The sequence below is a fragment of the Symphalangus syndactylus genome, chromosome 2, assembly GCF_028878055.3.
Source record: "Symphalangus syndactylus isolate Jambi chromosome 2, NHGRI_mSymSyn1-v2.1_pri, whole genome shotgun sequence".
NCBI classification, from domain to species: Eukaryota; Metazoa; Chordata; class Mammalia; order Primates; family Hylobatidae; genus Symphalangus; species Symphalangus syndactylus.
Window position 1 is genome coordinate 16352881 of NC_072424.2, and position 21597 is coordinate 16374477.

Sequence of the window (21597 nt, forward strand, 5' to 3'; positions counted from 1 at the left end):
AGAGAAGGCTTCTTCTGAGCCCCAACAGCACTGGGCTGAGGTGGTCACACAGCCGCGTGGCAGAATGCAGCAGTCTTCATTGTGTGGTCCCTGGACCAGCCGCACTAATACCTGGGAACCTGTTAGAAATACTCCTTCCTGGCTGGGAGCAGTGGCTCACGCCTGTAATCCCAGCACTTCGGGAGGCCGAGGCGGGCAGATCACCTGAGGTCAGGAGTTCGACCTGGCCAACATGGTGAAACCCCGTCTCTACTAAAAATACAAAAATTAGCCGGGCATGGTGGCAGGCGCCTGTAATCCCAGCTACTTGGGAGGCTGAGGCAGGAGAATCGCTAGAACCCGGGAGGCAGAGGTTGCAGTGAGCTGAGATCGCACCATTACACTCCAGCCTGGGTGACAAGAGTGAAACTCTGTCTCAAAGAAAGAAAAATAAAAAGAAATGCCCCGTCACAGGCCTCACCACAGACGTGCTGCATCAGACTCTCCAGAGGTGAAGCCCAGAAATCTGTGTCTTAATCTGCCTTGCAGATGATCTTGGTGCCCACTCAAGTTTGAGAACCATCAGATAACAGCTAAGACTCCAGGCTGTTAAGTTTCCACTCTCCTTCATTCAGTGACAAAGTGAGACAGGGTATGGACGGGACTTGGCCCCCACCAGGACTCTACTAGACCTTGTATACCCCATCCGGTGCCATCCCCGCTGACCAAGAGACCTTGAAGAAGCTAAGGTTAGCAGCATTCCACCATCACCTTACTCAAGGGAGTTAACCCTATTGCCCGCATGCACACAAGTCCAGCATGACCCATCTTCACCCATTGGCTCATTATAATACTAAAATTCCCACCCAGGTGGGGCTTATCTGCCATGTTTTGGGTTTTGTTTCGTTTTATAAACTTTTATTTTACGTTCAAGGGCACAAGTGCAGGTTTGTTACATAGGTGAACTCGTGTCATGGTGGTGTGTTGTACAGATTATTTCATCACCCAGGTATTACGCCTAGTACCCATTAGTTATCATTCCTGATCCTGTCCCTCCTCCCAGCTTCCTCCCTCCAATAGGCCCCAGTATGTGTTGTTCTCCTCTATGTGTCCATGTGTTCTTATCAGTTAGCTCCCGCTTATAAGTGAGAACATGCAGTGTTTGCTTTTCTGTTCCTGTGTTAGTTTACCAAGGATAATGACCTTCAGCTCCATCCATGTCCCTGCAAAGGACATGATCTCATTCCTTTTTTATGGCCGCATATCTGCCATTTTTTGATCATGCAATACATGGCCTAACACGTTTTTCACTGTGCTTGTGCACTCCGTGCTCTACCCCACACATGTAACGACGCTCCCATACCTCATGCTTGTTCACGTCACCCTTCTTCACCTTTTTTTTTTTTTTTTGGAGACGGAGTCTTGCTCTGTCACCCAGGCTGGAGTGCAGTGGTGCAATCTCAACTCACTGCAACCTCCACCTCCTGGGTTCAAGCAATTCTCCTGCCTCACCCTCCGGAGTAACTGGGACTACAGATGCATGCCGCCACACCCAGTTAATTTTTTGCATTTTAGTAGAGATGAGGTTTCACTGCGTTGCCCAGGCTGGTCCCGAACTCCTGAGCTCAGGCAATCCACCCACATCGGCTTCCCAAAGTGCTGGGATTACAGACGTGAGCCACCATGCCCGGCCCACCCTTCTTAAAACACCAAAAAGACCTGTCCTTGGGGAGCCAGCTGGAGAATTCTGCTCCAGCGCTATCTCCCTTGTGTTCAAACATAAGCCCCTCACAAAGCTTTGTTTGGGAGAGCTGTTTGGTCTTGTTTGTCAATTACCATTGCCTGGGAGCCTAAGCACTGTGGTCAGAAACCAAAGGCGCTGGGAATTCAACTAGGAATCACTCAAGGTCACTCCCTGCCTGATTCTCACTCCCTGAGAAAAGCCAATCATCTCGAAACACTGCCCTTGACGTTTTTCAGAAGAAGGAGCACAGGAAATGGAAGCACAGGAAATGGCCAATGACCAACAATTTTTGACCTACCTAAATGGTAATTTCCTCTGGTACAACCTAATATTAATAGCTCCATTATCTGGCAAAAGGTTGTATGATAAAATCGGTTGTGTCTTAAGGATCTAAAATGAAAAAGCTGCTCAGTCCCTGGTTGATGATACCCAAGGAGGGCGGACCAGGGACCAGTCCAGACTGGGAATCAGCTGTACTGCTACATCGGCTGTACTGGCATGGACACTGCTGAGCAGAAAGAGATGCTACTGGGGTTAAGCTTCACCCTAGGGGACTGGGATCATTCTCCCTCAAGAATCCAGGGGCCTGTGCAGGGATGGTCATCAGGGAGGCAACTCCCAGACTCTGGATGGTTCAACTATGTTGGGCTAAGTTACAACAGCGCCACCACGTGGCAACCAGAAAAGCAAGACAGTTGAACTGATGGGACCCCACTCTTCCTATTGAAGAACTTACCTGCTTTGGGGATGAGTAAACCCCATGGTCTAGCAGAACTCAGAGTGAGGGAAGAGGCTCAAAGAGAAACAATGGACTTTCTACCTCTAAGGTAGATTACATCATGCTCCAAGCCCCAGTTTCCTCATCTGTAGAGTGGAGATAATGCCTGGGCAGAGGGACCATCTTTGGGAATATTCACATAGGCATTCTCCCTATATTCTTCCCTCGCTCCATGCCCAGCAGGTGGCCACTGCAGGCCCTTCTGTGTTTTTTTGCCTCTGGATTTTTTCCAAGTACAAAACAGAAAGAGTTGCAGGTCAATGCGTCTTCCCACCTTTTGTAAAAACTTACATCCTTTGAAGAGAAAATGCTGGTTGTCCAATGAGGCCAAGGGACAGATGCCTCAAGGCCAATGCGCCTGAGAGTGGAGAGAAAGGGCCCTGAACAGTGGGGAACCTCTGAGAGTCCCTCTCTACTTCCAGACTGTGTCCTCCGGTTCAGAGGGGAATGAGCAGGGAGGGTGCTGGAGGAAGCGGTCATGGGCTCCCAAAGCCTCGCCAAAGATTTCCTCCTGCCTACAGTTGTGGAGAAGCAGCACAGTCCCTCAGCCTGAGGGGCAGTGCGGTCACTGGCAACACAGAGAAGGTGCTGGGGTTGGGGAGGGAATGGATGATGGTCTCAATGCACCAGGCTCTGGAGAGAGAAGTCCCAAGGATGGCTGCCCTGGGTGATATGGTTTGGCTGTGTCCCCACCCAAATCTCATCTTGAATTCCCACGTGTTGCGTGAGGGACCTGGAGGGGGGTGATTGAATCATGGGGGCTGGTCTTTCCTGTGCTATTCTCGTGATAGTGAGTGGGTCTCACGAGATCTGATGGTTTTAAAAATGGGAGTTTCCCTGCACAAGCTCTCTTCTCTTTACCTGCTGCTATCCACATAAGATGTGACTTGCTCCTCTTTGCCTTCCACCATGATTGTGAGGTTTCCCCAGCCACGTGGAACTGTGAGTTCTCCATTAAGCCTCTTTTCTTTGTAAATTGCCCAGTCTTGGGTATATCTTTATCAGCAGTGTGAAAATGGACTAATACACTTGGCATACCCACCAGCCTGGCAGAGTAAGGACTCAGGATCAGAACCGAATAGGTTTAAAAAAAAAATGCAATGATCTATTGCACACACAGAGCATTTGGCATAGTGTCTGGCACCCATATGTGAAATGAACGATAAATGCTCTTTATCCTTGTTGGTGGCGCCAAGGACGGGTGACTCACTTAAACCGCACCCAGGAGCCCTGCTCAGTCAGGAGCGATGGACTCACTGTCAGTCCTTGCAGAGTAGGAGGGCCTGTTCCTTCTCGATAGATGATTTCTGAGTTACTACAGGGCCCTGCACTATAGACACACACACATTTATGGAGGAGAATCATGTTTTTAATTGTGAACAGGAAGCTGCTTTTTTGAGTGTGTTCTTGGAAGGCACCTCTTTTTTTTTCTTTTTTTTTTGAGACGTAGTCTCACTCTGTCACCCAGGCTGGGGTGCAGTGGTGAGATCTCGGCTGACTGCAACCTCCACCTCCTGAGTTCAAGCGATTCTCCTGCCTCAGCCTCCTGGGTAGCTGCACACGCCAACACGTCTGGCTAATTTTAGTATTTTTAGTGGAGACGGGGTTTCACCATGTTGGGCAGGGTGGTCTGGATCTCCTGACCTCGTGATCCACCCACCTCAGCCTCCAAAAGTGCTGGGATTACGGGCACCTCTTTTATGCTCAATTTGCATGCCAACAAGAGGCAATTCTTCAAGGGAAAAATAATAATTGACTAAAGCTGGGGAACAAGCAGCAAAAGACATTTGAACTGCTGCTACTCTTCAGTCCAGCTGTGACACAGGCCTCGAGCAAGTCCCAGGCCTCAGGAGATCCCAGGACCTCACCAAGAGGGAAAGAGAAGAGCTGGACCCTGGGCCTCAGCCAGAGTGGCTTCCCTTGTGTGGGATTCCAGAAAAGACAAATCCATTCACTAGTTTCATAGTCATCCAGAGCCAAGTCAGAGGTCTCATTAGAACCAAAGGCTAAAACCTTTGTTCTGTGACCCTGATGAAAAGTTCATGGAAATGGAACAGCCATGGGGGTCTGGGGAGGTAGAGGAAGCACCATCTTCAGCAGAGAATAGAGATAAAAGGTGCTGTTTGAGGCATCATTCTGATTCCCTCAGCAAAAAACACTCTGCCCCATCTGACTGCCATTTCCCTAAAGAAATCCAAAGCTCCTGCCAAGATGCCCCAAGTACTTCCTCTGGAAAGCCACATAGCCCAAGCCACCCACTTCCATGCTCCAGGCATGAAAATTCCTGCCACCAGGGGTTGCTCTGACTTACCCAAAGCAAAAAACAAAGTCACTTTGAGTCTCAAGGTTTTGCAAAGCTATGAAGTAGCATATGAGTCAAAGTTGCATTGTCTATGACAGGGGCCTATCATTCAATTTTGCATTTTTGTTCCATAGAGTTCCTGTTCATTTGCTTCCCTTAAGGCCTGTCATGATACACTCCTGGGAGCTGGGCTCCAATCGTTCAGGGTTTTTCTGACCAAATCCATGGCCTGTTTGTGAGTTGAACCCGCAAGCAGTTATTAAGTGCCCCCGGGGTGCCTGGCCTGTGTCCATGCTGGACACCAGGTGCTCAAGCCTGCTGGACTACTGCTTGCATCCCCTAAAACTATGATATGAGTGTGGGGCCAACATGGGGAGAGGGCCAGGAGAGAGCCCCAGCAGGGAGCCCTTGGGCCTGGCTGTGGCTCATAACAAGAGCCAGTGACCAGCCAGGCGAGGTGGCTCACACCTATTATCCAGCACTTTGGGAAGCTGAGGCAGGTGGATCACCTGAGGTCAGGAGTTAGAGACCAGCCTGGCCAATATGGTGAAATCCCATCTCTACTAAAAATACAAAAAATGGCTGGGCATGGTGATGGAAGCCTGTAATCCCAGCTATTCGGAAGGCAGAAGCAGGAGAATCGCTTGAACCCAGGAGGCAGAGGTTGCAGTGAGCCGAGACCATGCCACTGCACTCCAGCCTGGACGAGAGTCTATCTCAAGAAAAAGGAAGTGACTGATGGGCCACCCCCGCACTGGTCACATCCCACTGCCACAGTTGGTTTCTGGGATTCATCCACCAGCCTCCCTGGGACAAAGGGCTTGGGTGGCTTTGGTAATTGTGTTCTCAGTCCTCTGTTTCATGGTCCAGTGCCCGCAATGGCCACCACACTGAGATACAGACTCCCCTTAGCCACGGATTAGACACTGATAAACCCCTGGGAACCCTTGATGTTTTCCATTTTAAGTTCTGACAATGAAGATACTCTGGAGTGTGGCTGGAATGGAAGTCTATAATTACTAATTTCATCTTTGGGCAGGCAATCAGGATGAATTTTTCAATCATACAGGCCTAGCCAGTCACAGAGAGGTCTGTGAACCACTGCTTGGAACATGTCACCACTGAGGACGATATCATGTGTCTAAGGGTCTAGTTTCCAAAGCAAATGGGGCAAAGCTAATGCTGGAGCAGGCAATGAGCGGGGCAGGCCTTGTGCTGCATCAGTCCTCCAGAGCTGGCCTCCTACCTGGACGCGTCTCTGTGGTCAGGGCTTCCGGGCATGTCCTGCTGCTTCCTTTTTATATTCTGACTGGTCCCGGGTGGCTGCACGGACCTTGGAGTCTGAGCTGACGAAGTCCTCTGAGCCAGGAGGAAGAGAAATTGGAAAGGAAATCAGATAGGAGTCTCTGAAAACACAAACACATTTATCAACAGGGCACCCACCACAGCATTCAAGGTAAGGTCATTCACTTGCTCTGCCGTCCAACGAAGCACCTACTGTGTGCGGCGCTGAGCTAGGCCTTGAGGATATATGGGAGCAAAGCAAAGGTGGCTGCTGCTGTCATCCAGTGGGGAAGAAACAAAGTCAAACAAGCAGTTCCAACTGAATGCTTTAGTAGAAAAACCAAAACTGGGGACACCTACCACACTTTGGGGTCACTTGCTCCCTAGAAGTGGAGCCATTTAAACTAAGACTTGAAAGTGTCCAATTTGTTTGTGGCACTCCTGAGATGAAAACACATTTTCCTCCCTCCGCCACCGATGGCTTCACATACCAGAATTCAGCTGGAAACCTGGGGAAGAAAACTAACCGGAAAAAGAAAACCATGAACCCTTAGAAATCCGGACCCAACCGCTCGGGATCCTAACCACTCTGAGAGCTGGTCACCTTTTCTTTCACTCCAGGATAAGCTTGTCCACCGGTTAGTTGATTTGTTGTTGTTATTTTTTATAAACCATATTCCTACAGACTAGTTGATTTTTAAAACCAGGATGCAAAAATATAAGGCTCAGTCAAAACTTTAAATCACAGGACAGAGATGAGATTTAAAATTAAAAAAAAAACAAAACCTCATTTAAATGATGCTATTTTAGTATAATATAAAAATCAGAAGAAGGGGCCGGGCACGGTGGCTCACGCTTGTAATCCCAGCACTTTGGGAGGCCGAGGCGGGCGGATCACGAAGTCAGGAGATCGAGACCACGGTGAAACCCCGTCTCTACTAAAAATACAAAAAATTAGCCGGGCGTGGTGGCGGGCACCTGTAGTCCCAGCTACTCGGAGAGGCTGAGGCAGAAGAATGGCGTGAACCCGGGAGGCGGAGCTTGCAGTGAGCCGAGATTGCGCCACTGCACTCCAGCCTGGGCGATAAAGCAAGACTCCATCTCAAAAAAAAAAAAAAAAAAAATCAGAAGAAGGGAAAGGGCTTTTGTAAGCCCCAAGCCGTATTTCCCAAAGCAGTGGTTGTCTTTCATTTTGTTTCCCCAGCGGTGACCCTGTGCCCCCACCCCAAACAACATGCACCCCTCGTTCTGGGATGGGGTCTGCTTTCTTTCAAGGACAGTTCCACCCATCCCCTCCATCCCTGAGGTTCTCATGGAAAATGCCAATCATAGTGCCCCATGTCCCTGCCCACTAGAGTGTACATGAGACTCAGGTCAAGCCAGGACCTTCTATGGGACTCCCCGAAGAACCAGGGCAGTTCTGGTGAGGGGTTCTATAGAAGATGAGTTGGGGAGTCACCTGCAGCCTTGTTTCCAGCTGTGGTGGAAGAAGCTGCCACAGAAAGAGACGGCAGAGTTCGCAGGCAGAGAAAAGCCGAGATGCCAGGCAGAGGGAGCAGCCCTGCTGGGGCCAAGGCCTCATTCTGCCCTAGCCATCCGGGAGCTCTATGATGAGGCCGCATGCATTGCCCTTTTCACCTTAGCAGGTGGGTACAAGCTGAATTTCTGTCACTAGCAACTGAGAGTGCATTCCCCGGTCCACCTCTCATCCAGATGAGCTGCACCAGATCAGCTTGGAGGAAAACAAAGTATTCCCTGGTCAAACACCTTTGACAAGTGCTACATAATAGAGGCCTCCTTTAGAAATTCACAATGCACGTTAGCATAGTAAAGATTGAGTTCTACAGCAGAATAACTTACTGAATTTTAACTCAGAGTTCACCTCTTGACCACAGGACTCTTCGTTTATGTGCCAGAGTTTAATACCTTAGAGAACTCCCATTACATGGAACACACATTTGAAGATAGCACAAGACCTCATTTCTTTGTACCTTGCTTAAATCTAGCAGATGGTGCAAATCTATACGACAGACATTCCCTAGCCCATGGGCACCTTTGTGAAAATCAGAAGATGGCACTCTTCTGGGCCAAATGCATGGCCTGGGAGCAGACAATACCATTGTGTGAATTAAAAACTGCCTCCCCAGCCGGGTGCGGTGGCTCATGCCTGCCATCCCAGCACTTTGGGAAGCCGAGGTGGGAAGACTGCTTGAGCCCAGGAGTTCAAGACCAGCCTGGGCAACATGGTGAAACCCATCTCTACAAAACGGAAACAGAAACAAATAGGGGAAAGGAAAAGAAAGGAAGAGGAACAGAGGGAGGGAGAGAGGGTAGGAGGGAAGGGAGGGAGAGAGGGTAGGAGGGAAGGGAGGGAGGGAGGAAGCAAGGAGGGAAGGAAGGGAGGGAGGGAGGGAGGGAGGAAGGAAAGGGAGGAGAAAACAAAAATAAGGCTCCATTCCTCCCCTCATGTTGCTCACAGTCTAGGGAGACAGACCCCAGTCCCATGGCTGTGGGGGTGTGAACACAGAGGGCACCCAAGGAGGCTAGTAGGCATGGCTCCTGCCTGGAGGTGAAGCAGACAGCCCCCAAGGTCCCCTGGGAAGGGAGGGTCCCCACTCATCAAACTCTACCAACCTCTAGCCTATGGATTTTGTAAATTAATCTTGGCGTTTCTGCAGGACATGTGAAAGCAAATCATCTGCCTAGTCTGCACCTGGGGACTTCTTGAGACCGTCAGACTTGTTGGACGGGCTGTAGTCCTTGACTTTCAGACACCAGCCCGAAGAGCGAGCTAGCTTTGGCTAGGGTTCCCCTACCTGGTGCATTTCTCTGAGTGGTTGGCTATCTGTGTTCATCCCATTGTGTCCAAAGGTAAAACATAAAAGATGCTTCATCTCTCAGGCACCCATACATTCTAGTGCTAACGTGAATACTACAATGCAAAAATTTTCCTTCATTTTAGCTGAAGGATAGAATGTGGGGGAAAATAAAACAACAACAGCAATAAACGCTCCTGTTATTGAGCACTCACTAACGCCAGGCACTGGGCCAGTATCTTTCCATGAACTATGTCACTGAATTTGCACAACTGTGTTAAGAGAAAGATAGATATTTGTGTCCCTGTTTTAGAGCTGAGGCTTTGAGAGGTTTAGTAACTGGGCCAAGACCACACAGCAGTGGAATCTAGACATAACCGATTATCTCTGATCCCAGAGCGAGGACAGGGCGTCTCTGTTTGATCCTTTCCATGGGGCAGTGTTGAAGGAGGCAGAAAGAGCTGGGGATGATTCCTCACACAAGAGGGGGCTGCTGACCCGGGGTTGGCTTGACCTCCATGCTGGCTGAGCCATTCCCTTAATGAGTGCCCCTGCCCTGCCCCAAGGGGCCTCAGCCTCCTGATCTGCGCATCCAAGAAGACAATCATCCCCATAGGACAGTGTCAAGACCATGGAAACTTTAAATCACCTTAAGTTCACACTCTATAATCCTTATTTTCAGAGAAAGATCCTTCTTTTTTTTTTTTTTTTTTTTTTTTTTTTTTTTTTGAGATGGAGTCTAGCTCTGTTGTCCAGGCTGGAGTTTAGTGGCACCATCTCAGTTCACTGCAACCTGTGCCTCCCGGATTCAAGCGATTCTCCTGCCTCAGCCTCCCAAGTAGCTGGGACTACAGGTGCCCACCACCACACCCAGCTAATTTTTGTATTTTTAGTAGAGACCGAGTTTCACCATATTGGCCAAGCTGGTCTCGAACTCCTGACCTTGTGATCTGCCCGCCTCAGCCTCCCAAAGTGCTGGAATTACAGGTGCGACCACACTCAGCCAAGATTCTTCATCTATAAATTATAAATCTTTGGATGCATGATTCTCACATTTTACTATAATAACTCAAGATTAACAATACAGAGTGAGTGGCATTTTTATATCAGGGTCCTGCATTTTTGAAATTTTAACCCAATTCCTACTTGTCTGACTGCCATGCAAACCTCGGCTCCTAACACGAAGCCAGGCCCCCCTTTCAATTACCAGATGACCTGCAGTAAAATATTTTGCAAATAATTTAACAGATAAATCTCGCGCCCAGTATTCCATGAGCAAGATTTCTTTAAGGTAATTCTGGAAAGAAGACAAATAATAGCCCAGACAGATGCAAACAACAGATGGAATAAGGTGACAGATCTTTGTTCCAAGTCCAGGAGAAGAAAGGGACCACGGGCTACATTTCCTCAGGCAGATGGACTATAACAAGGGCTTGGATTTGTCTTTGAAGAAAAAAACAGAAGGCAGGCATCTCTCCCTTTTCAGCTCCACTTCTCTTTCTTTTTTTAATTATTATTTATTTTTATTATTATTTTTTGAGACGGAGTCTCACTCTGTCGCCCAGGCTGGAGTGCAGTGGCGAGATCTCGGCTCACTGTAAGCTCTGCCTCCTGGGTTCAAGTGATTCTCCTGCCTCAGCCTCCCAAGTAGCTGGGACTATACGTGCCCGCCACCACACCCGGCTAATTTTTTGTATTTTTAGTAGAGACGGGGTTTCACCATGTTAGCCAGGATGGTCTCAATCTCCTGACCTCGTGATCCACCTGCCTTGGCCTCCCAAAGTGCTGGGAATACAGGCATGAGCCACCGTGCTCGGCCCTATTATTATCATTTTTGAGACAGAGTTTTGCTCTTGTTGCCCAGGCTGGAGTGCAATGGCGCAATCCCGGCTCACTGCAACCTCCGCCTCCCGGGTTCAAGCAATTCTCCTGCCTCAGCCTCCTGAATAGCTGGGACCACAGGCATGCGCCACCACACCCGGCTAATTTTGTATTTTTTTTAGTAGAGATGGGGGTCTCACCATGTTGGCCTGGCTGGTCTCGATCTCCTGACCTCGTGATCCACGCACCTCGGCCTCCCAAAGTGCCAGGATTACAGGTGTGAGCCACGGTGCCTGGCCCACTTCTTTTTCTAATAGAAAGCTAATCTGCAAGAATGATACTAGTTCTCCCCAACAGAAACATATCTGAATGGAGTTAAAAGCAACAAAACTATCTGTGTGAATGGCACACTGCACTTTTCAAAACTCTTTGACATCCATCTGATTGTTATAAAATCCCCGTGAGCTATACCGGGCAGGTAAAATCATGTTTTCTATTTTCCAGATAAGAAACAGAGAGGCTTGCCTTCTGCCCTCTGCAAGTCTCCCACCTTGAAGTCCAATGCTCTTTCCACAAGAATACTGACACCCAGCATCTACATAGCACTCTTTCTGCTACAACAACAGCAACCTAATTATTATGAACACTTTCTATGTGCCAAGTACTGGTCTTTTAAGTGCTCTACATATTTAAACTCATTCAATCCTTAGAGCCCGATGTTATAGCTAAGAATACTGGGCACAGAGAGGTTAAGCCACTTGCCCAAGGTCACACAGCTTGGAAGTGGTAGAGCCAGGATTTGGACCAGGATGGTTTGGCTCCAGAGTCTGTGCTCTTGTCCCTGCCTTATGCTGCTTCGCCATACAGTGGAATTCGTTGCTTTATGGTCTCTGCCATTTTGCTGCCATGCTCCAAGGAACTGGACATTTGAGAATAATGTGGTATAGGAGCCTAGATTTGATGCCCAGAATAGCACCTGGCACAGAAGAGACAGTCCATAAATATTTGTTGAATGTATGAAAAATAGATTATTCTTATTTAGTCTGGTGGCCATGTCTGCAAATCGAAGGACATACCGTCAGCCCTGGGAGCTCTCGCTTTTGCCACATTTCCTAGTGCTTTTGAATCCCCCTTCCTGTTCCCTGTCTTAGAGATAGTCTTAAGCTCTACTGCTTACTGGATTCCAAAGGACCTGTGTGTCAGCAGGCGTCACTGCAAAACAGCATGCATTTCTAAAGTTACCCTTTACACTTCCAAATCGCAGGCTGGAAAAACAATTGGCAAGCCTTACAGGACACGTGGACTCGCCCAGTTGCTTCTTCAAATCTTTCCTTTGCTGCCATTGCTTGAGTAAACAAACAGTCTTTCGTTGGCTCTGGAACACTCCAGAGCCTGGAGTCTATTTTAAAGCAATCTTTAAACAGTTACAGCAATTTTCCAGTCCTAAAAAATATACTTTGTAAAGAGCTAAAGCATTTCACCATCAAAAAAAAAATTCCACTTACCTCTTAAATGCTCCATCACTCTAGACCACTGCTTACCGGTCATGCCAATAGAGTTAATTAAACCATGCTTAATTAACATGGTTAGATCATGACCAGAGTGTCTGCCCAAGTCGCCCCCTCTTTGAACGAGCTCCTTGGGAGCAGCTTGACTGCAGGTGAATGCTGGGAAGTAGACCAAAGGTCATCCCCATGGCATTAGGAATCGGATTTCAGAAACAACTGCCAGGCTGGCCAAATATGGAGGATGAACACATGCTCTGTGCTAGAGCCAGCCGGCTGCCCATCTTCCCTGTCAAGGGAAGGCAAATGCTCACACCAGTTCTGCTAGACCATCCCAAATGTTTCTTCCCCTCCAAGGGGGTACAAAAGATTGACGAATACAGGTTGCAGAGGACACCTCAGCCTAACCTAGCAGGCACTCTGTCAGGCCAACGAGCGAAAGGCTGCCAGGGTGGGATTTCAGCTTTCCACAAAAGGAATGTTTTCTGATGTGTTACAGCACGATAGAGCAGAAGAAATGAATAAGCTTCGAAGTCTGAGAGAGCTGGGTTTGAGTCCTCACTCTTCCTTTAAAAGATAGAAAATAACAGAATAGAGTTTGACGTGTGTTTTGATGATTATGCCTCATGAATAGTAAGGGCTGAGTCTAGGTTCTGGTTAGACACTGATGACTAAAACAGCCATGGTGTAAAATGTTAACTTTAGGAGAAGCTGGGGAAGTATCTATATGGGAGTTCTCCGTACAATCTTTGCAACTTTTCTGTAAATCTGAAAATACTCTAAAGTAAAATTTGGCCAGGCACGGTGGCTCATGCCTGTAATCCCAGCATTTTGGGAGGCTGAGGCGGGCAGATCACTTGAGGTCAGGAGTTTGAACCCAGCCTGGCCAATATGGCGAAACCTCATCTCTACTAAAAGTACAAAAATTAGCCAGGTGTGGTGGTGGGCACCTGTAGTCCCAGCTACTCAGGAGGCTGAAACACAAGAATCACTTGAAGCTGGGAGGCAGAGGTTGCAGTAAGTCAAGATTGTGCACTGCACTCCAGTCTGGGCAACAGAGTGAGACTCTGTCAAAGAGAGAAAAAGAGAAAGAGAGAGAAAGAAAAACAAACAAACAAACAAAGAAGAAAGAAAGAAAGAAAGAAAGAAAGAAAGAAAGAAAGAAAGAAAGAAAGAAGAAAGAAAGAAAGAAAGAAAGAAAGAAAGAAAGAAAGAAAGAAAGAAAGAAAGAAAGAGATTAATTATAAAAAAGAGAGACATGGTTCCTACTACCCTCATGGAATTTTGAATTTAGTGAATGAATGAGTGATATTTAGTAAACGATATCTGCCTTCCCTTCCTCAGAAGCATTTGGGTCACAAGTGGTGGCCATTACCCTAAAAGGACTCAGGAACCTCAAAGATGTAAGAGGTGACAAGTTCTGATGTCTTTAGTCTGTAGAGGGCAGACTAAAGGCTTCAAAAACATACACAATATTGATGACCTGCATGTATTTAATATTTTAGAAACAATATGATTTAAAGAGAATTGGACGAGGTCAGAAAACCCAAATCCATGTGCCCTTGGTCAGATCAGTTCCTCTCTCCAAGCCTCTATCTCTCCGTCAATAAACTGGGGACCACAATCTCTGCCCTTCCCTACCTCAGTGGGTGACAGGAATGCCTTGTAAACAACAACTGTACAAATAAAAGGGAGAGTCTCTTTATTCAAAGAGCTGGGCATGTCAGGATGGCCTATATCATGCTGTGATGTTTATTTGATTATACTTAAAGTGCAGACATAAACTTTATTTCTTTTGCCCCTCTAGAATCCCTGTATCCACTCATTTTCATGCTACAGCAGCATCGTTTAAGAATGAGCAGGCAGGAAGCTGTGCCCAATTGTTCTGAAACCCAAGCTTCACTGCTTATTTAGCTGTAAGTCTCTCGGTTCTACACCTCCAGTACCATATCTGTAGAATGGGGGTCATAGCTGCTGGGTTGTTCTGAAGGTTAAATAAAGGACAAGGCTAGACCACGTAGACATTGTACATGCTGGTTGTTATTGTATAAAGAAGAAACAGTTTCAAAACTCATTAATGAAGAGCCCCGGTGGCTATCTCAGCTTAGAGCAAAAGCAGTTAATCAGAAGTTCAGGCTGGGTGCAATGGCTCAAGCATGTAATTCCAGCACTTTGGGAGGCTGAGGCAGGTGGATCACTTGAGGTCAGGAGTTTGAGACCAGCCTGGCCAACATGGTGAAACCCCATCTCTACTAAAAATACAAAAATTAGCTGGGCATGGTGGCAGGGACCTGTAATCCCAGCTACTTGGGAGGCTGAGGCAGGAGAATCGCTTGAACCTGGAGGCAGAGGTTGCAGTGAGCTGAGACTGTGTCACTGAACTCCAGCCTGGGCGACAGAGTGAGACTGTCTCAAAAAGAAGAAAAAAAGGCTGGGTGTGGTGGCTCACGCCTGTAATCCCAGCACTTTGGGAGGCTGAAACAGGCAGATCACGAGGTCAGGAGATCAAGACCATCCTGGCTAACACGGTGAAACTCCATCTCTACTAAAAATACAAAAAATTAGGTGGGCGTGGTGGCGGGTGCCTGTAGTCCCAGCTACTCGGGAGGCTGAGGCTGGAGAATGGAGTGAACCTGGGAGGCAGAGCTTGCAGTGAGCCGAGATCACGCCACTGCACTCCAGCCTAGGTGACAGAGCGAGACTCTGTCTCAAAAAAAAAGAGAAAAAATAAATAAAATAAAAGAACAGCTCCTCCCAAAGTTAACATTTTACACTTTATTCAGAAGATGCATCTGGCCAAAACCTGGAGCCGTGCCGTTCACATACTTGAGTAATCGTGCCAGTGAAAACTAGCACCCATCCTCTGGGCTGGGGGAACCCCACAGCAGGGGCTGTGGGAGCAGACAGGTGACAGTAAAGAAACTCTGTGCTGTCAAGGCCGGGTGCTGTGGCTCACACCTGTAATCCTAGCACTTTGGGAGGCCAAGGTGGGTGGGTCGCCTGAGCTCAGGAGTTCGAGACTGGCCTGGGCAACACGGTGAAACCCTGTCTCCACTAAAATACAAAAAGTTAGCCAGGAGTGGCGGCGTGCACCTGTAATCCCAGCTACTCAGGACGCTGAAACAGGAGAACTGCTTGAACCCAGGAGGCGGAGGTTGCAGTGAGCCGAGTTCGCGCCGTTGCACTCCAGCCTGGGTAACAAAGCAGGACGCTGTCTCATTACAAGAAAAAAAAAAAAAAAAGAAGAAGAAAGGAAACTCTCTGCTGTCATCAAGATTGAATTAATTCGTGTTGCTTAATTTGCTCTTTGCTCAACTTCTTTCACATTAAACACAGTTAAAGCAGCCCAGATGCCCACCTGCAGCCTGTGGAATATTGGGAAAAGCTGCCTGTCCTGCACTGGCTGAGTGTTGCTGTAATGCTGAGTTCCTTGAGTTCCTCAAGAGCTAAAGAAGGGACCTTCAGGTTAACCTTAGAGCACCAAGCATAGCTTTAAACAAGATGTGCACATATATATGGCACTTTCATCTGTCAAGCAAAGTAACAATAACCACACAGGGCCTGAGCAACAGACAACCTAAGCCTTTCTTGACCAGACCCTGGGGATGGCTCGCATACGCAGATTCTCCTGTCCTCCCGGTCCCCTGTTCCTCAGATGTCCACAGTGCTGAGGTCTCCTCCAGGAGCAAACCTCATTCAGACCACGTCTTGTACACAGAGCAGGGACCCGACCCGGGGAGACCTGCCCAAGCTGGGGGAGGTGTGCCTGCTGAGCTGGCTCTGGGTCCTTCTAATGTCGCCTACCTCCTGCTCATTTGCAGCTCTGAGCTCAAACATCAGCTCCCCAGGAGCGCCTTCCTTGACACCCAGGCTAGGTCTGGGGTCTGTGCACCTGTCTTCTTGCTTCATAGCATTGATCACAGTTTCTGGAGTTGAAAATTATGTTTTTTGTGACTTGTTACAAAAACACCCAGACAATAGAAGTGTTAGAATGGAGTGACTGAATGATGACATGATCTTAAGTCAGATCATTAAAACAATAGGATTGAATGTCTTTTCTTCCTCCCCACACGGTCAGAGCTATAAATGGGAATCATGACAGCCCCATGGCCAAGGGGAACTCCAGAAAGTGGTAATGCAGGGGTTAGGGTTCCCTTCCCTTCTGAAATCCACATGCTTGGAGCTTGGAGCTAGGATGTCCCCTGTAGGGCTCTCCAGAACTGAACAACTGTGAAGCCCACCTTCAGGATTTGGGGCCGTGGGCTGGCATATCCCTTATTTCACCATAGAGCTTTCTAAACAAGTCATGATGCATGAAACCCCCGGAAGGGCTGTCAAGTGGAGACAGCTCTCATCACAGCGTCACCACCACCTCTTTCCCAGAGAGGGACACGCATAAGCCAGGACCCTGACACTGCCGGTGACAGGTGATGCCCCCCTTGGCTGGGTGTTAGACAGTCTCCCAACTTCCCATTGGACCGTGTCCTCCCACTGCCCAAACAAGTCACCCTTTAGAGCCTTGGTTATACATTTCTCTTCATTTCCAACCATCAGGTGGTGCAATACATCACTTGTGCAAGTATACTTTAGTAACCGAGGCTGCTTAGAGCCCCCTGAGAACAGCCTCCCAGGAGGCCTAAGTGAGTCCATTCCCAAAGGAAGGAGCAAGGGTAACAACTAGGACTCAGCTTGCTGCAAAAGGCACCCACAACGGGGCCGGGCTGAGGCTCTATGGCCCCAGCCCAGTAAGAGGAACCTCCAATTAGCAGATAGAAGAGGTTTCAGGCTGAGTGTGGGAATTTTCCTCTGTCGATGGCTTCTCTTCCCTCAGCAACAGAGAACAGAACCCAAGGCTACCACTAAAATTCAGAGTTTCAATAGCATTTGTGCTGATGAAACAAGAAATCACTGTGACTGGTCAGCAGGATAGGAAGGTAGGACTATTGTGATGTTATTAAAATTGACTTCTTGAATAAGATAAATCAGTTTGTAATTAATGCAACAATTGTTTTCAAAAAGTGTCAAAAGCAAATACTGTGGAAATAAACTGCCGGCTCACTGCCTAGAGGCTCCGAGGGGAGGTCCTGTTGTGCTTACCTCCCTGCCTCCCTCGTCTGCCTGAAGGCCCAGTCCTCCCAGGCACTTGTTGTCCTCCAACCCCACATCTCAGGCCGCCCTAGACGCTGCTGCCTCATCTGACCTTCTCTCCACTCCCACCTTCCAATTCCCACGCCTTTTTCTGCACTCAGATCAGCAGCCTGAACCCTCATATCCCAGGATTATCACGGAACAGACCCTTAACCTTCCCACCTTACCCACGCCAGCTGCCCTCTGAGAACCTACCAGGTTCCGACCCTCTCAAGGGGAGGCTGATTTTCCTTCCACAAGCCCAGAAGATCATGGCTTCAAAATAGAGTCAGGAGGCCAGCACAGTGGCCCACACCTGTAATCCCAGTACTTTGGGAGGCCAAGGTGAGCGGATCACCTCAGGTCAGGAGTTCGAGACCAGGATGGCCAACATGGTAAAGCCCCATCTCTACTAAAAACACAAAAATTAGCCAGGCGTGGTGGCACGTGCCTGTAATCCCAGCTACTCCGGAGGCTGAGGCAGGAGAATCACTTGAACCCAGGAGGCAGAGGTTACAGTGAGCCAAGATTGTGCCACTGCACTCCAGCCTGGCTGACAGAGTGAGATTCCATATCAGAACAAAACAGAAAAAAAGCAAAAAACACAAAATAGAGTCAGGAACCTTGTGCCCCCTCTAATGTTCTTTCTAAGCCATTTCACTTCCCCCACCTGCAAAACTCAATGTCCCTTTAATGCTATGATGCTGTAACTCAGTATCTCATTTTTCTAAGCGAAAGAAAATGGTTTTAATTATTTTTTTTCTTTTCTCTCTCCTTCTTTTCTCATGTTCCTCACTTCCTACTTAGCTCTTTAGAAATGCAATTATAACCTTATAACCTTGACCTTCCCTTCACCAGACACTCCCGATAGGTGAAGCTTATCTGACTATGTGCTCACTTAGAAGCTCCAGAGCCAGAAAGCTCTCCCACCAGGAGATTGCCTCAAGAGACAACTGTCAATTTCCAACCTCAAGTACGCCCACGACAGAACTCTTTCCCACCTGGTCAACATCTCAAGACAACGACCACCTTAGAACCTAGTTTTGTGCCAGCTGGACCACCTGGTGGATAAGGCACTGAAGTGAGTCCTGTGGTCCCCCCCACCTACTCGCTCCCTCCCTCCCCGCCTGCTGTACATGCAAAGTCCCCCCTTTAAAAGTCCCTGCTTTCTGCCCCAAAAGCAAAGCAGTGCCCTTAAAATCAGAAGCCTGTACTTTTCCCCCTAAGCTAAGCTTTAGAATAAAAAGTCACTTTTTTCATGTCAGCCCTCACTCTTGTTTTTTGGTTTGTGTGTTTGTTTATTTGTTTTTTGAGACAAGGTCTCACTCTTGTCACCCAGGCTGGAGTGCAGTGGCGCCATCTTGGCTCACTGCAACCTCTGCCCCCTCTGCCCCTAGGGCTTAAGTGATCCTCCCACCTCAGCCTCCCGAATAGCTGGGACCACAGGTGCACACCACCACACCCTGCTAATTTTTTGCATTTTTAGTAGAGACGGGGGTCTCCCCATGTTGCACAGGCTAGTCTCAAACTCCTGCAGCTCTTGTTAATTGGACTGTACAAGTGTGAGTGACTGAAGCTTTGGTTTGGTTACGATGCTACTGACCGCACTCCTTTTACTCTCTGAGGTATCTCCGACAAAAACAAACAAACAAACAAAAACCAACAAAAAGCCTCACCTGGGAGCCTCTGGCCTCCCGGGCTTCTTGCTCTCTATTATCCCAGGACCTCAGCCCCATCCAGAATAATGAGCCAAACACAGCTGAGGCGTTCAGCCCCTTGACCGTTGTGTATAAGAGAAAGACTCAGGCACCGTGACGGTCGAGATGCAAAGAATAACCCAAGACCCTGAGCATGAAGCAGAGGAGATTTACTCACATGGATGGGTATACGTGAGGGACTGCAGCCCCTGCAAAGGCTCAAAGACCACCTCCCTGAACAAGCCACGGGGACTCAACAAAGCAAAAGCCAGGGAGTTTTACAAGGAAATGTGGTTGGTTGGTTTTAACCAGTCCTTCGCTTGTCAGTTTCCAATTGGCCGGTTATGGGGAGCTCAGTCTGGCTGAGTGCTGAGTCTCAAGTCCACTGAGCCCAGATAGAGCTGGGCACAAGTTCACCGTCAGCCGCTCTGCTTCCTCCTTAGGGAGCCCTGACTGCTGGGTCTCACCCCCATGGTGAGTGAGCACACAGGCTCAAATCCCAGTGAAATGCTCTTTTATCACCATGGCTTTGTACCACAGGTAGAAGAAAGCCAGACTGCTTACCAGGGCTGGTTGGGACCTACAAAACTGAGCTCTCACCCACCTCTCTGGCTGCACAGCTCACCATAATTTGCCTCATCCACTTTTCTCCAGCCACACTGGCCTTCTTTGCTGATCTTAAAGTACAGCAAGCTCATTCCTCCCATACCTGTTACACTATTCCTATACCATACACACCTGTTACCTTATTCCAGAATGTTCCTTTTCTAGAACCTTATGTGGCTGTCTCGTCATTACACCAGGTCTCTACAGAGAGCTGTCCCCTGCACTTCATCAAAAATAGCCCCAACCACAATGACACTACTTCACACCCACAAGCATGACTGTAATTTAAAAAACAAACAAACAAACCAAAAAAAAAAAAAAAAAAAACAAGAGGGCCGGACGCGGTGGCTCACGCTTGTAATTCCAGCACTTTGGGAGGCCGAGGCGGGCGGATCAGGAGGTCAGGAGATCGAGACCACAGTGAAACCCCATCTCTACTAAAAATACAAAAAATTAGCTGGGCGTGGTGGCGGGCGCCTGTAGTCCCAGCTACTCGGAGAGGCTGAGGCAGGAGAATGGCGTGAACCCGGGTGGCAGAGCTTGCAGTGAGCCGAGATTGCGCCACTGCACTCCAGTCTGGGCGACAGAGCAAGACTCCGTCTCAAAAAAAAAAAAAAACAAAGTAACAAGTGTTGGTGAGGATGTAGAGAAATTGGAACATTCGTACATTGCTAGTGGAAATGTAAAATGGTGCAGCTGCTGTGGAAAAGTTTAGTGGTTCCTCAAAAACTTAAACATAGAATTATCGTATGATCTAGCAATTCCACTTCTAGGTATATACCCAAAAGAATAGAAAGCAGATGTTCAGATACTTACGTGGACACCCATATTCATCACAGCATTATTCACAATAGTCAAAAGGTGGAAGCAACCCAACTGTCCATCTACTAAAAATACAAAAATTAGCCAGATGTGATGGTGCACGCCTGTAATCCCAGCTACTCGGGAGGCTGAGGCATGAGAATCACTTGAACTTGAGAGGTGGAGGTTGCAATGAGCCGAGATCTCGGCCACTGCACTCCAGCCTGGGTGACAGAGTGAGACTCTGTCTCAAAAAAAAAAAAAAAAAAAGAATGATGGAATGCCGGGCACAGTGGCTCACGCCTGTCATCCCAGCACTTTGGGAGGGCAAGGCAGGCGGATCACCAGGTCAGGAGATCGAGACCATCCTGGCTAACACGGTGAAACCCCGTCTCTACTAAAAAATACAAAAAATTAGCCGGGCTTGGTGGTGGGCGCCTGTAGTCCCAGCTACTCAGGAGGCTGAGGCAGGAGAATGGCGTGAACCCAGGAGGCAGAGCTTGCAGTGAGCCAAGATCGAGCCACTGCACTCCAGCCTGAGTGACAGAGTGAGACTCCGTCTCAAAAAAAAAAAAAAAAAAAAGAATGTGGTCTATACATGCAATGGAATATCATTCGGCCTTATAGAGAAAGGAAATTCCAACATGCAGCAACATGGGTGAGCCTTGAGGACATTATGCTTTAGTGAAATAAGCCAGTCACAAAAATGAAATCATAAACACATACAAATACTATATGATTCCACTTATATGAGATACCTACGGTAGTTTAATTCACAGAGACAAAGCAGCCAGCTGCAGTAGCACATGTCTATAATCCTAGCTACTAGGGAGGCTGAGGAGGGAGGACTGATTGAGCCCAGGAATTCGAGGTTGTAGTGAACTATGATTACACTACTGCACTCCATCCTCGGTGACAGAATAAGACCCAGTCAGAAGGAAGGAAGGAGGGAAGGAGGAAAGGAAGGAGAGAAGGAAAGAAAGGTTCTCAAGGGTTGGGGAGAGGGAGAATGTGGGCACAGAGTTTCAGTTTGAGAAGATGAAAAAGTTCTGGAGACGGATGGCGGTGATGGTTGCACTGCAATGCACTTAATTCCAGTGAACTGTCCACTTAGAAATGGTTACAATGGTAAGTCTT

General features: G+C 48.1%; 1 protein-coding gene across 2 annotated transcripts in view; it reads right to left on the reverse strand.

The window, feature by feature from the left end:
• TACC2 (transforming acidic coiled-coil containing protein 2) overlaps positions 1-21597 on the reverse strand; it is a 226755-nt gene that overhangs the window by 191737 nt on the left and 13421 nt on the right. For both annotated transcript variants that reach the window (XM_055246763.2, XM_063624980.1), the window contains one exon: positions 6050-6162. In XM_055246763.2, the coding sequence (XP_055102738.1) occupies positions 6050-6162 (113 nt within the window). The remainder of the gene's footprint in view (positions 1-6049; positions 6163-21597) is intronic.